The sequence below is a fragment of the Pteropus alecto genome, unplaced genomic scaffold (assembly GCF_000325575.1).
Source record: "Pteropus alecto unplaced genomic scaffold, ASM32557v1 scaffold45, whole genome shotgun sequence".
Classification (NCBI taxonomy): Eukaryota; Metazoa; Chordata; class Mammalia; order Chiroptera; family Pteropodidae; genus Pteropus; species Pteropus alecto.
In genome coordinates, this window is record NW_006442491.1 from 2,454,432 (window position 1) to 2,469,313 (window position 14,882).

The following is a 14,882-nucleotide window of genomic DNA, read 5'->3' on the forward strand; positions in this document are numbered from 1 at the left end:
AGGGTTAATCCATTTTAAACTGCTTTAAAGTGAACATTTTCCTTCATTTTTGACACCACTGTGCAATATTTTAAATTGAAATGGCCTGTAATGGCCCTTTTCTTTATTTTCCATAACAACATGAGCACTAAATTATAGCTGTGCAATTATGTAAACAATGGAAATGCTTCCAGAATGAATCCTTCCTTTTAAATTTTCATTTTGTGTAATTGTTGGAAGGTTTGGAGCCATAATAAACAAAATTATTTTACACATTTATCGTTCTAAAGGTCAATTATAAGAGAACTAAAGAAACAACACTATGCAAAATGAATAAACCAATTTCTGTTGCCATCACCATATGTTTTTCTTATCACTTATGGTTTTTCCAGTTACTGTGTACATAGCATTCAATTAAAGCGATTCATTTACCAGGCTGAATGTGGTTTGTGTTTATAGAACTGTGCTTTAGAGGAGAGGAAACAACATGCCTCTATTTGAATTACCTGATTTTTTGTAAGATCAGTGATAAGAGACAGATGTTCTCACCAGTTACTTTCTCATAAACCTGAATCTTTTGATAAGCTGCAAATTCACAATTATCATCTTACAATCTAGTTTTCACACTCAGTGGGTAGTAGTAGTGTATGCGTGGACTTTTAACCAAAAACAACAGAAAAATACTAGTTTTGTGGTCTGTTCACTATATTACAGTATTTTGAAAAATGAATTTTATTTCTTTTAAACAAAAGCTTATGAAAGAGTTTTATCTGTTTCAAATTGTCAATTTTCAGGAATAAACCATTCCTGTTTTAGAGCCCATGTTTCACTGAGCTTATTATTTAGCTTATTGGTTTTAGTCTGTGTAGAGTGTGAAAAAGAAACTTAATTTTTGCTACCAGAGTTACTTGTTTGGGGTAAATTCTAACTCCTTAGAAGAATGGAAGTTAGAAAATCTAAAAAGATCATTTTTCTGTTTTTATTTCACTTACACACTATGGTTAATTGTTGTAATGCTTTGTTAAGGATGTTAATTGAAAGCATTACTTTCATTCTTTTTTAATTTCTGGGGTAATGTGATCTAAGAGACTTATTTGTGCCACCTTTGAAATATTTTAAAATGTTTTTTTCTTAATATTGGCAAAACAATAGTTCACTGAATCCTACAAAGTAAATTCTAGAAAGTAAAGTCTTTCATAGTCCTCCCATTTTTGCAAAAAATTTTTTTACTTGTTACTATTTACTTCTTTTTCGTCCTTTTCAGTTTACAGAGGCACGAGTTTGCATCTGCTATTCCACTTAGAAACAGCTCTGTAAAGGGAAATCATCCCATTTTGTGCAAGAGAAATGTGAAACTCTAGGAATGACATGATCTTCCCATAATCACATACACTAGGCCTTGAACCTAGGCCTCGTGGTCCCAGTTCTAGAGGGGTATTTCCTACTGGTAGCCACAATGGAGGTAGCACTAAGTAGCATCAAATTGCACAGTGGGAATAATGTACCCTTTCCAGTCCTTGTGACTCTTCCCAGTCAGGCCGACTGGAACCGGTACAGAACCTCTCTCACACCACCCTAGGATGCAAACCACCCTTTTTAACAGGAGAGCCTCCATCAGACAGTGACATTTAGCAAAAATTCTTGTTATGGTTGTCTTGGTTTACTGTTATTGTATTGATTTAAGGCTTATTTTCTATATATGACACAGGATACTAGTTTTCCAGAATAATCTCAAGTTCAAAAAAGTAAATTACTTTGAAAAATAAATAATGTTCACTTTAGATGTAGACATGACAAAAAGCATGAGGTTGTACATGAATGATTGGTGTTTGGGAAGTGCTCTCCTTTGCTATCCGTATGTAAAGCCTTGGAGACTGTGAAGAAAGTTTCAGAGTCTCAAGATTTTAATTTTTCCAAAGATTCCAGTTATGGCTGTGATCTTAATGTATCAAGGGGACGCTGAAAGAAAGGTTCTACTAGAAATGAATGTATATTTTGTCCCTCTATTGGGAATATGCAGCTGCTCTGTTTTGACTACCACACAGTTATTCCTAATTTTAAAATGTTATCACAAAGATATAATCTTTGGGTCATTCCATTTCAGTGTGGATAAGTAAAATAAGCAGGCATATGGCCGTAATTTGGCTTACTGACCATCTATTTCCCTCTTTAAGCCCCACCTTAATCCTACGCTAGTGCCATCTTTAACTGCACAGCAGCACAGGCCCCACTTTTCCTTGGGGCTCCATCTTACGTGGGTGGCAGGGTAGAGTAGGCTAGCCATCTGTTATTTTGCCCTCTCTTTCCAATCTTCTTGCCAATAGAAATAGGTTTCATTGAAGTGACTGGCCAAGATCCAGGGGTTGGGGAGCTGTGTAACTTAACCTCGACTACACAAAGTTTTGCTGTCTTTAGCATCAGTGGCAACTTAGTAATTTTTTGTGAATGCCCACTTTACAGATCACTGTCTTTATACATATGCATGATGAAGCAAAATGGATTTCATTTACACATTCTAACTTTAGCTTATTAAACGATTTAGTTCATAATTCCCATAAACTTATTTCAGAAAAACATTTTTTAATTAAAACTCTAAATTCCAGTTGTGAAAATGGCTTATTTGATTTAAGTATGTGCTAAAGATTTTTAAAGACTATGAGGTTCAAGTCTTAGTTCCTCATCTTACCAGATGGAATTAACATAAACAACAAAGTTAACATCATGGTTGTTTGCATTATTAATCTTCAAATGCATGGCATTCTGCTGCCTTGCTAGCTAGGTTTGCATGAGTCCTTTCATTGCAGCATATGTCAACAGAAATGTGCTTCCATCTGCTGCCGGATAGCTTGATGCCTGATATTCCGAGACAAGGCCCAGCACAATGCGTACCTCTGTGAGTAATTACAGGTGTGTGGTGAGGAGCCCAGGGCATTAATCAGAGGCTTAATTATAAAAAAGGTGGATCTTTTGTTCCACTTTTGGAGCATGAGTTTACCACACACTTTCTAAACTGCAGCATCCATCTGCTCAGCCCCTTAGAATGTTTACCTTGGCTGATATGGACCCTAAAGTGTATCAAAGGACGTGATTAAAGGAGGTTTAAACATTAACTTGTAAGAAGTTTGGTTCAGGTTTTTCTTTCCTTCCTTCCTTTTATCTGTCTATTTATCCATCTATATTTATTTTTGGTATAAGAAAAAGTCTGCTGAAATGCTAACACTTTAAATTAGTACTTGCTGAACTATTTATTGTATATAAGCTCTAATAGGGTAAGCATTGAACAGTCTCTTTTAAGGATATAAACAGCACAAATTGTAGAAACTAAATGATTCACTATGTAAGAAAAAATAAGGTTTTACTTAAAAAATGTTTTGTGAACACATAAAAATCCTCTTTTATGATAAGTTGTTAAATGAGGTTATTTTGATTACAAAGGACTTAACGTTAGAATTGAGCATGTAGCTACTACTTTGCTCTAATCAAATTAAAGTGGGATTACTTTGAAGGATTTTTGAAATAGCCACACTGAAGTCTTAGAAAAGAAACCAGATTGTTTCTGTATTTTGCTTCTTGTATTTTGAGACCAACTATAGATTGTATAACTGTAAGTCACATAACTGTAGTACATCAGTATGTTTGATTAATGTACATGGCCTAGAACTGCATAAAAGAAGTTTTTGGTTTTCTTACCAATCCTCCTTACACACACACACAGTACACAGATGGTTTCATAGATGTGGCCTGGCCATGGGTGACATAATTGCAGTCCAGTGGTGTCATAATTGCAGTCCAGTGGTGTTGTCTTGGTCTGATCTGCCACAGACTGGCATGGGTGACTGCCTCAGAAAAGAGCTGATGGGCAGGAGCCAGCCTGCTACCCACCAGAGAGAGGCTATTCCAGACACAGGAGCACCAGCCGTCTGGGCAATTGATGGTCTTCATACAGCACACTGCAAAAGATGACTGCTGCACTGTACACCCGTGCCTCACGATCATACTTACACTCAGAGCCACACTGACTACCTGACCTTAGAGTATGACTGATCACAACATTATCCTAGCACCCCATACATTCCCATTATTTAACATACAGAATTACCCAGAGAGTGAAAATTTCCATCTCTTCACCTACTTTAAGATATTTTAATGTAACAGCATGATTAACTTTTGAAAACTGAAGAATATGGAAAGTGATGTTTGAAAGTTTTATTTGTGTATTTACCCTAATACTCTTCCTGTAGCTTGTCCAAGAAGCTCACCTTTAGGTGGAAGACAAAAAGAAGTGTCTGGTCCCAATGCCACAATTTAGATTTTGGACAAGTCATCTTATAGTTTAGTGTCTCCATTCTCTTACATATAAAATGGGTACAATAGCCTTTGAACTAACTCATCTCCCAGTAACCCTTTCACTGAGAGATTTCTGTGATCTATGTTATCTTAGGTTATTATACAATGGCCATGTACAGACTGACCCCTTCAGAATTTTGTTCTTGAAGATTACAACTGTGTTTTCTTCCCTTTTAGGATATCTTAAACACCATTATAAGGCACTGTCCACCCCGCTTCTTCTCCCTGGGTTTGCCTGGCTTTTCAATGTTGGTGGGAGACTTCATCACGGCTGCTGCCAGGGTCCTCGGTACAGACATGCTGGCGGTGAGTATGACAATGCTCAGCATCTAAACTCCCAGGAGGCTTCACAATCGCTAACAAGGTTCAGATTTCTCCACTCTTAACAGGTGTTGACTCATTAGTGCAATGTGAAACTGGGCTCTCGGGTAGATGCCCTGGCAGCTGATGTGTGAAATTGTAGGATAAGATGACACACTAGTATTGGAAAGGCGTTTCATCAAAAGGCCAGAGTGTGAGAAATCATATCCTCACTAATATTTCAGAACATTTACACAGTCAGAAGCAGGACTTGTCTCTTAGAATCTTATTAGCCTTTTCTAGTAAATGATGGCACAGACATTGATGTCTGTAATAAAGAGAGAACTTTAAGTGTACACATTACCAGTAAGGTTTTTTTTTTCCATTATTGTCTTGGTTATTAGTAGTAGAAAATATTTTCTTAAAATGTTAGTACACTACATTTTTAACCAGAAAATTGATATTTTTTTCTTATTAATGTGCAGAATTCTCGTACTAAAAAAAAAGGAAGCAGCAGCAGCAAGTGGACCACATGGGTATTAAGGGCTACAAAAAGTATTTGTTTGTTATCTCCACATTTACCTTCACTATTAGGGCAATGTCTTAATGCCTTTTGAGAGAATACTCTTACACATTTAAATTTAAAGGGCTTCTCACATTTGTGCTCTCTATAACTGTTACTAGCTCAGACTCATTTTTTTCTTCTTCGAATTGTATAAATAAAATTAGCTTTACTGTTTGCCAGGGGCTTATATTGAAATGGGTAGGAGTATCTAGCTACCTAAATTTTGTTAGACACATTGTTACTATTTCACTCCACTGATTTCTTCTGTGCAGGGTAAATTCAAACTCCAACCCTGGGTTTTAAATTAAATTGCTTTTTAATACTTCGTATAGCTGGTATTTCATTCTGGTATTTTCATGCACTAACTTTTCCACTTAAGGATAAATTTACAAACAAAGGAAAGGGAAAAGAGCTAGGAGCAAAAGGGAAGGATGAGAGAAAAAAAAAGTAAGAAAAATGTTGGTCTGTCATTCAACTTTTTTTTTGTAAAAAACATGATGATTTTAAATACTTCATTAGACTTTAGGATAATCATCCTCAACGAACCTTCAGATTTATCTTTAACCATTCAAATCAACATTGAAAAAACTTAACAGGATATAGGAAGGAAATCATACTTCTTTATTGAAATTTTTCTTACTTGCTGTGAGAATTTCCTCTACAAATGCTGGCACCCTTTCTGAAGTAATATCATGCATGGAGGTTATTCTCTGTGAAAACTTCTCTTTCAGCTAGACGAGCTGTTAAAGTACCCTTCCAAAATACTTTTTAAGAGAGAAAGAGAGAGAGAGAGTGAGGAAGGGAGAGGGGAGAACATGTAAGAGTTACATATAAGAGAATAGTAACTCTTTAAATTACTTTGAATTACTCTCTGTTTAAATGAGGTTTAAAAATGTAAAAAAGAGGTGTTTAGATGGGGCACACCTGCTCAGTCAGAATTCAGTTAACATGGTTAATTAACAGGTTGGAAGTACCCCAGCTCTGTAAGACCTGCTCTGCCGAGGCAATGAGGGGAAGAGAAATGCATGCACAGGTCACCAGAAGATAGGTAGAAGCTTGTGTTTAGCAAACATTCGTAATAGCCAAAAATTAGAACCAATCCAAATGTCCATCTGCAACAGAACAGATAAACTGTGGTGTGACAAAAGATAGAGTATTATAATTCGCTTCTCATCCTTGACCTTGGAAGTTATCTGTCCTTTGGCAATATTCTTAAACACTAGGGCCTCATTTGTCTGCTTGTAAATTGTGACTCACTATAGGCTTAGTTAGCGCTTAGGGAAAAAAAGTTATCTAGATTTACTACATTCTTTGAATAAAGCTGTGTAACAACTAACTATTTTATTTATGATTGAATGTTTTATATTTGGTTGTTATATAGTCTAGCATTCCCTCTGAAAGTCCACAGTGCAAGCCAGGCTTACACACTACACAATAGTTAAGGCTGCTCAGGGAAAAGAATCAACTCAATGAAGTCTAAACTAAGACTGTCTGGTGGAAAGAACAGCAGTTAATGACGGTTACAAATCTGTTTGAGAAACATTTACCATGGACCTACTATGTGCCAGGACCTGGTCTGGATGAGTATGATAGAATCCCTACCCTATGTACAGTAGTAGCATTTGTACATAAGTTTGTAGCAGCCACTGTAGAATCACATCTAGTTAATTCTGCTTGGTAGAAGGTAGAAGGGAAGACATACATTAGAAAAGTCTTCATGGAAGAAGTGATGCTAAAGCAGAGACCTGAAAGGTGATCAGTGTTCCTCCAGTAAATAAAGTTAGCAGCAGCCATCTTTTATCTTAAGGCAATTAATTGAGCATCACTGGGGTGGAGAAGTGATGAAAACTGTCTAACTGCTGCCTTCATGGGAGGGTAAAACATTAAATGAATATGCAATGCAACAGGAAATAATGATGAAAAAAAAAGCAGAGATGCTGGAGAACACAGAGGTGGAATGACATAATATCCTGAACTGCTTTAAAATATTGAAAGTGGAAACTTTTCAGTGAATTTTATATCTTGAAATGAGAAATGAAAAGGAGACAGATGAGGTAAGAGTGGTAAAATCTTGAATCTAGGTGTTGGGTATAGAGGTAAAACATTCTCTCTCCTTTTAGGTTTAAAGTTTTTCTTAACATAAAAATAAAGAAAAGTAAAGGCAGAACATAAGACAGAATGATGGAGGCGGGGTAGTGTTATACAGAATTGCAGAACTTTGTGGTAGGTAAAGCTCGTCAGTGTGAAATGCCTTCTCGACCCCCAAGTGGAGATGTCAAACAAGCAATCACATTTACAAATCCGGACATCAGGAAGGAAGTCGGGCTAGAAAGATCTGTTGGGGAGTGAGCAACATGCTGAAGGCATTTAAATCCGTGGGTCTGGATATCCTGTAGGTAGTGACCTAAGAAGAGGGCAAAGAACTGTACTGAGAATCCCAGAGTTTAAATCCTGAGGAAATAAGAAGCTCCAGCATGGAGACTGTCAGACCTTCTTGGGATCCAAAAAAGGTGTCCCAGAGGCCAAATTATTCCCAGGAGCAAGCGAGCAATCAGCTCTTTCCAGTGCCACTGAGGGGTCAGGTGAAGTAAGGACTCAATGGTGACCATTGAGTTTTGCATGATGGAGATCATGTAACAGACTGTATACTCACTGACCAACTTCAGCAAATTTTAACATTTTGCTGTAGTAGTTTCAAATCTTTGTATTTATAAATGAAGTAAAACATTAAAGATAAATATCTCTATCCCTGATGCCATTGCCCCATTCAGAGCTGTCATACTCTTGCCACCACTATACTTCAGGGACTGTATGATACTTGCTACATGCCTGCGGGGGTTAGGATGGCGTCACTCCTCAGGTGGAATGAGATGAGCACTGTGCCACGTGGCCTGTGGGGTCTCTTCCTAGATAGCTCTGATGCGTTCAGAGTTTTGTCCCACTGTAGGACCCCCTAGCCCTTGCATGCACACTTGCATATTCTCTGGGCTCTGTGCATGTGGGACCTTTTACAGTTCCGTGGGTTCCTTGAGTGCCTTTGCCTTTTCCATTTCTATTGCCTACAACATGCCTGTTGCCTCCTTACCTCACTCTCTTGCTCTCCACCTGCCTGGCTGACTCATACCCCACTGTATGACTCTTAGCAGCAGTTTGTTTTAGTGCTTCCTTACCATCCTGAACAGAGCAAATATTGCCTCGTCTTGGTTCCCATAGAGTATCCCTCTCTGTGTTTTATATTGTCTTTTATTTACCTGTGTGCTAATGAGAACCATGCTAGGTAAAAAAATGAATGTACTGGGCTCCCATGATATCTATAGAGTGTGGCTTTTGTAGCACCTGCTTCCCTGAATTGTATGTAAGTGTTATTTGCCTCTCATCTCCCACCCCACACACCACACTGACATCTGTGTGTGAGGGAAGCTCTCTTTCATTTCATACTCAGGTACTTAACAGTATAAGTCCAACATGGACCCTAGAGTTAGATGGCCTCAGTTCCAATCAGGGTCTGTCACTTGAAAAACTACTTAATTTCTCTAAGCCTCAATTTTCTCACCTATAAAATTGAAATGATAATAGTATCCACTTCATTGGGTTGTTGAGAACATTCTGTGAAGAAATGCTTGTACAGTACAGAGTGAGAATTCCATAAGTGTCAGCTGCCATTGTTATTAGATAATAGTGGATAGACAGAGGGGATGAACAGATGAGTGAGTGGATGGATAAAATACCTTAGTAATTCTGGTGCCTGCCCCCATTCTTGGCTAATCATATAACTGTTGACTAAGTTGAAGTCTAGTGAAATACCGCCTTTAATAGATAACCAAATTCCAATAATGACAAACAAATGATTTTGTATCTCACTAGGTGTCAGATACTACATGTTATTTTGTAAAGTAGTTCTTGGAAACGAGAAATTGGTAGAGGATGTCTTCGCTCTTTTTCTACCTTCTGATAGCTTCAACCCTTCTTTAGGAATATTCATTAACTATCTTCACAGCAAAACTGAGTTGATATCATTTGACCTGCTTTATCAAGAACATTAAGATTAAAAAAAAAGGCAAAACGGTCATGACCGAGTCAGTTGCTTTTCTGACTCTTAATGACACTGCAGACCAATTTTTACAATGCTTATTTATTATATCTAAGTGTAGTGATATTTTCCATTCCTTGGAAATTTCCTTTCTCATTTAGGCAAACCTCTCTTCCCTAAGTATTCACCTGGGGAAAAATAACCAGGCATAGTTTGATAGGCCTTATCTAGGATAAAATAATTATAAAGATTCTCTTTCAAAATTATTAAAAAGTAAAACATGGTGTCTCTTATCTAAAGCTTCTAACTTATGAAAAGAAAAATGTGTGTTTCACTTTTTTGTGTGCAGGCACCTCGTTCAGAAGCTCTCACCATTCTTGGTTCTCTTGTCTGCTTTCCAAATACCTACCGGGAAATCCCTTTGCTGCAGTCCATGCCGAAAGTTAGTGAAGTCATTACAGGAACCGAAGATGTCAAGGTACATAATGCATTTTATTGAATCTCAAGTTTAACAATTTATAATTCTAGCTATATGGTTATCTCTTTCATTATTATACTATGATCTAATCATCCCTCAAAGTTTTGCTGTATTGTTTAAATGTTTCAATAATCGTATTTTTAGAAGGCTGTTTTAGGGGGATTAAATATATGAGATTCAGAGCATATTGCAGTAATAACTGTTAGGTTCCTCGTTTATCATGCCTATGAGTCATAATTATGTAATGAATCATCCTTTATAATAATTTTATCAGTTTAATTATGCTGCATTAGTGCATCAGATGAATTTATAAGACATAATGTAAATAAGCTTAAATATTCAGTCTCATTATTGGCCTGATTAAATGCTACTAATAATTTGAAATTCCTTGGAGAATAAGAGTAAGCATTTGTTCTCTCCTCAGCTGACTTTGGGGCAAACAAAAATACTTTTCAAATCCCAGAATCGATCAGTCTGTCTGTCTTTCTGTCTGACTGTCTATGGTACATAATTAAAATATAAAATTCAGTGTACAGTATATAATCCAATTAAAGTAAAAGAAAACTGAGATTTTTCTAGCTAGAAGTCTCACTTGCTTTCTAGGTTTTTATTGTATACCTGGAAATACTCTTCTCTAGGCTGGCTTAATTGCTCAGGGGACTCCCCACGAGCCCTGTGTTTCCTTCCCCAGGGGTATCCCTGATGGGAGCCCCTCCAGAGCTCCCTCATCCTTCAGTACCTCCTGACTGCTTGGTACATGGTCAGAATATGTGAGAAACAAAATTTTTAATTTTATTTAACTTTGTGCTTTTAGCATTACCTCATAAATATTTTACTGAAGAATGCCACAGAGGAACCAAGTGAATGTGCAAGGTAAATGTTGAATAAAGGTAAACTATTTTACAATTTTAAGATACACATTTATGTGTAAACACCGATTGTTAATAAACACTTATTCTTTCACATTACTCTTACACTGAAAAGTGTAACAGGAATTAAGAAAATGCTTTACTAATTTTTTCATTACAGGTTTTTTTTTCCAATTTCCATTTCTATTCCTTCATTGAGTCATGATTTATTTAGAAACATATTTCTAAATTTCCAGGCATATTATTTCTATTTATCTTTTTGCTATTGATGTCTTAGTTAATTGCATTGTGGATCAGAAATATTGTCTGCCTGATAATAATTGCCTTAGAAGTTGTTGAGATTTGCTTTATGTCCCCATATGTAGTTAGTTTTTGCAAATGTCTCATGTATGCTTGAAAAGAATTGTTTTTTAGTTGTTGGGTGTAGTGTTCTAGATGTATCTATTTTCTTAATTCTTTAAATCATGTCCTTTATTCCATATCCTTTATATTTTTTTCATCATTTTAATTATTCACTGAAAAAAAACATGTTAAAATCACTCACTATTACGGTACATTTATCTATTTCTCCTTGTATATCTGTCCATTACTGTTTTATATGTTTTGAAGCTATCTTATTAGTTGTAGAGAAGTTGAGAATTATCATATCTCTATAGTGAATCAAATCTTTTATATTTATGTGATGTAGTGACCTTCTTTATCTGAAAGGGTGATTTTTTTTATCTTAAAGACCATTTGTTTGATACTGATCCAGCTATTTTTAAATAATATTTTCTATCCTTTTAAATTTAATCTTTCTATATTCTTTTAAATGTCTTTACAAAAACTGTATATACTTGATTTTATATATTTATCCTGTTTGATCTTTATTTTTTAACTAAAGCTTTAGTTTATTTACATTTATTGCAATTACTGATATATTTGGATGTATTTCTTTCATCTTATTTTATACTTTGTTATTAATGTGTCTCAACAGTTCATTTTCTCTTCTTTTGCCTTCATTTTTCCCCCTCTCCTTTTCTTGCTTCCTTTCTCCCTTCTGTCCTTCCTTCCTGACTTCCTTCCTTCCTTCCACTCTTTTTCTCTTTCTTGACTTTTTCTTTTTTTCAGATAATTATTTTTTCCATATTCCATCTATTACATCCATTTTTTTTAGAAGTCATAGATACTCTTTCAGTTCTTTTAGAAGTTACCTTAGAAATTGTAATATGCATACTTATCTTACTAATTCTGAAGTCAGTCTATCTTTACCCTCTTTCTGAATGATGCTAGTTCCTTAAAACATAATCTTCTGATTTTACTTTTACATCAGCTGCTCCTTTCCTATCTTCCTCCTCTACCTAACCTTTGAATGTTATTAGGACTCGAGGATTAGGACTGGTCTTCTTTGCTCTCCATGACTTTCTAGGTGCTTTTATTCGTTCTAACCAGACTTTAAATATCACCTACCTGCTGATGATACTGAATTTACTTACATGGTCTCTTCTGTGAACCCCTTATAGATTCAGGCTTATATTTTAAACTGCTTACTTGATATCTCAACTTGGATGTCTTAATATATGCAAACTTAACACAACTGTAACTCAACCCTTGAGTCTGCTTACTGTCCCTCAGACTTCTCCTCAGTGAATGGCAGCGTCATCTACCGAGATTTTCAATCAAGAAGCTTGGGGGAAAATCCTTGATTTCTCCTTTTCCCATACCCACCACATTCAGACTTTCAACAAGTATTGACAATACCTTTTCTTCAAACCCCTTTTCTTTAGTGTAGAAAGTCAAATTTCTGTGTACTTAAACATGGAATGGAAGTGTGTACAACATGGTCAGTCTAAGTTGTGTAGAAAAGGAATTAGACAGTGAAAGTAAGGGCATGTAAGTGTACATAAGCAAGCAGACTGAAATATGGTCAAGATCTGAACTAAATGGAGGAGAATTAAAAGGAAATATAATTGTGAGTGATAATAATTTAGAAAAAGTAAGAAAAAATAAGTTTTTCTTATATAAATTGGAGTGGTGTGAGGTTATTAAACAGTGTCAAGAGAGTGTGTTGGAATACAGAATGAGAAGGAAGGTAGTATTGCCATTAGCTAAAAAAAAAAGAGTCTTGATAGATAAAAACTTATTTGGGATCACAAAGGACATACTTGGGATGCAGGGAACCTTAATTAACAAGAGCATTTAGGCATAAGGAATCATTAAGAATATTAGAATTGGACGATGCTAAATGGGAGAGAAAATAGCATGGAAAGCTATTATAAGCTAGTGTGGCTTAAAACTCAAAGCAGGTGAGAGTAGTTTAGATTATAAAACCATTTTACGGGTCACAAATGTTCTCCATAGTGCAAAGCTAATAGTTACAGAGTAATGCAGGTGTTGCTAGAAATGAGAGCTCTTTGCTCTTAACAAATTACATTTAACAGATAGGTTAATGGGCTGTAAAAAAAATGTGTGTGTATTCATACACACACAGATGTACGCAAAGGAAGACAGGCTCTTAAATGGTAAAAATAGAATTTTCAATATAATTTCCAGTTGTGTAGATTTTAATGAGTTGAACAGAATCTGGGTGAAGCTGGGGGAAAATAAAGAGGCTTTTTGAAAGAATGTAGAGTACATGCAAACTAAGAGTGAAAAGTATGTTTTCTAGATTGAGAATAAGCATAGGAATTAGGCAAGAGAAGAGATAGATTTAGACAATTCTATACAGTAAGAAATGTCGAGGGTTAGAATCCTGTGGAACTTCTGTATAAGGCTGGTGTTGGAGAAACAAAAACGGCCTGGCATACCTTGTAAACTGAGTTGCACTGCTTTCACTGAGTGAATTTTGGTAGAAGGTGACACAGTCTCCAAAAGGTTTTTAATGTGCTTGTTCTGACGTACTTAATCTATCCTGACTTAAAGAGGGGAGAATCAAGTGAAACTTGGTGGTTTTAAAACCTCAAAATATATTGATTTTAATTGTCAAATTATATCGGATATAAAGGAACTTTCAGTATGGAGAGCTGAGCAGTATTGTCCAGTTTGACTGGCACTGGATGTGACCTCTTCTACAAAGAACAACATAGACATATTGCAACCAACATCTGGCTCCAAGTAGTGGTTTGAATCCCCTTTTTGTTCTGAGAGTGAGCAGATTTGGGAGCAAGTATTTTAATTTTACATATAGGCATTCAGAAAAAAAAAATTAACAAGAATTTTTAATTATTGCAAAAGATAGTGGAGTATATCAGTTCCAAAGAGAATTACCATTGAAAATTGATTTATAATTGAAAAAGGTAATTTTTAAAGGACTGTGCAACTCAAAGACTATTTTATCTTAACACATTGTTTCAAAGAAATAACAGTGAAACTTATTTTGAAAGTTGTATTCAGATATTCCTTAAAATACAGCATTTGTTTTCTGTTTGTGGTAGATGTCGTGTGTTTTATTATAAGGAAAACAGTTATAAACTCAATTTCCAACAATTTTCTAAGAGTCATGTTTTTGATTATTCCTCAAAAATATCTTAAAGCAATAAAATTTAATAAAAAATTAGTTTCAGCAAAAGTAAGTGATCTGTGATATGTGATCTGTAAGTGATATGTGATCTTTGCCACTAACAGATAATATAAATTTATTTCATTAAATATTTAATTACTAACCATTATCAATATTTCTGTTTTTCCTGAAACCTGGCCTATTGAGGGTACCTTATTCTTTTTCTTAAGAAGGTATTCTGTTAATCTGTCTATAAGTTTTGCGACTTTGTAAAAAAGATTTCAAATATTTTGTCATTTGAAGATACCAAGAAGATTTGGTCCAGGAATTAAATTTAAAACGTTAAATTTCATGAAAGTTTTCCTCCTTTTCCTTTTTTTTCCAAAGATGCATTGCTGTTTGCTCCCTCGGGGTCTGGATATGTGAAGAACTCGCACAGTGTACAAGCCATCCTCAACTGAAAGAGGCCATTAATGTGATAGGTGTCACTTTGAAGGTATTGCCAGTTCATGACGTACATTCAACATTAAGCTATATTTTAGGTTTCAACCAGTTTTTGTTTGAATCAGCCCCATCTTTATTTCCCCCTACGTTACTGAGAGGTTTTGGTTCAAAAAAATTTTTTGAGAGCCATGTTGAATGTTCTGTGAGGTTCCCAAGAGAGGCCACCAATATCTGCTTCCTGACTGGCAGCTGCAACCCAGCCGTCCATAGCCTGAGTGTCCCTGGACCAAGCCCAGTGGCCAAATCGGGTTCCTCTTTGGTTAGGCAGCTCCTGTGGTAAACAGGACACCTGTCACCTGCTGGTGGGTGTGACAAGAAAGTGGGATTTCACA

The 14,882-nt window shown here is 35.8% G+C and overlaps 1 protein-coding gene across 1 annotated transcript in view; it reads left to right on the forward strand.

Annotated features, from left to right (window-relative positions):
- Nucleotides 1–14,882, forward strand: part of RALGAPA2 (Ral GTPase activating protein catalytic alpha subunit 2) — a 292,479-nt gene that overhangs the window by 156,157 nt on the left and 121,440 nt on the right. The window contains exons 24-27 of the mRNA XM_015596875.2: nt 4,504–4,632; nt 9,571–9,699; nt 10,514–10,572; nt 14,434–14,542. Of these exons, the coding sequence (XP_015452361.1) occupies nt 4,504–4,632; nt 9,571–9,699; nt 10,514–10,572; nt 14,434–14,542 (426 nt within the window). The remainder of the gene's footprint in view (nt 1–4,503; nt 4,633–9,570; nt 9,700–10,513; nt 10,573–14,433; nt 14,543–14,882) is intronic.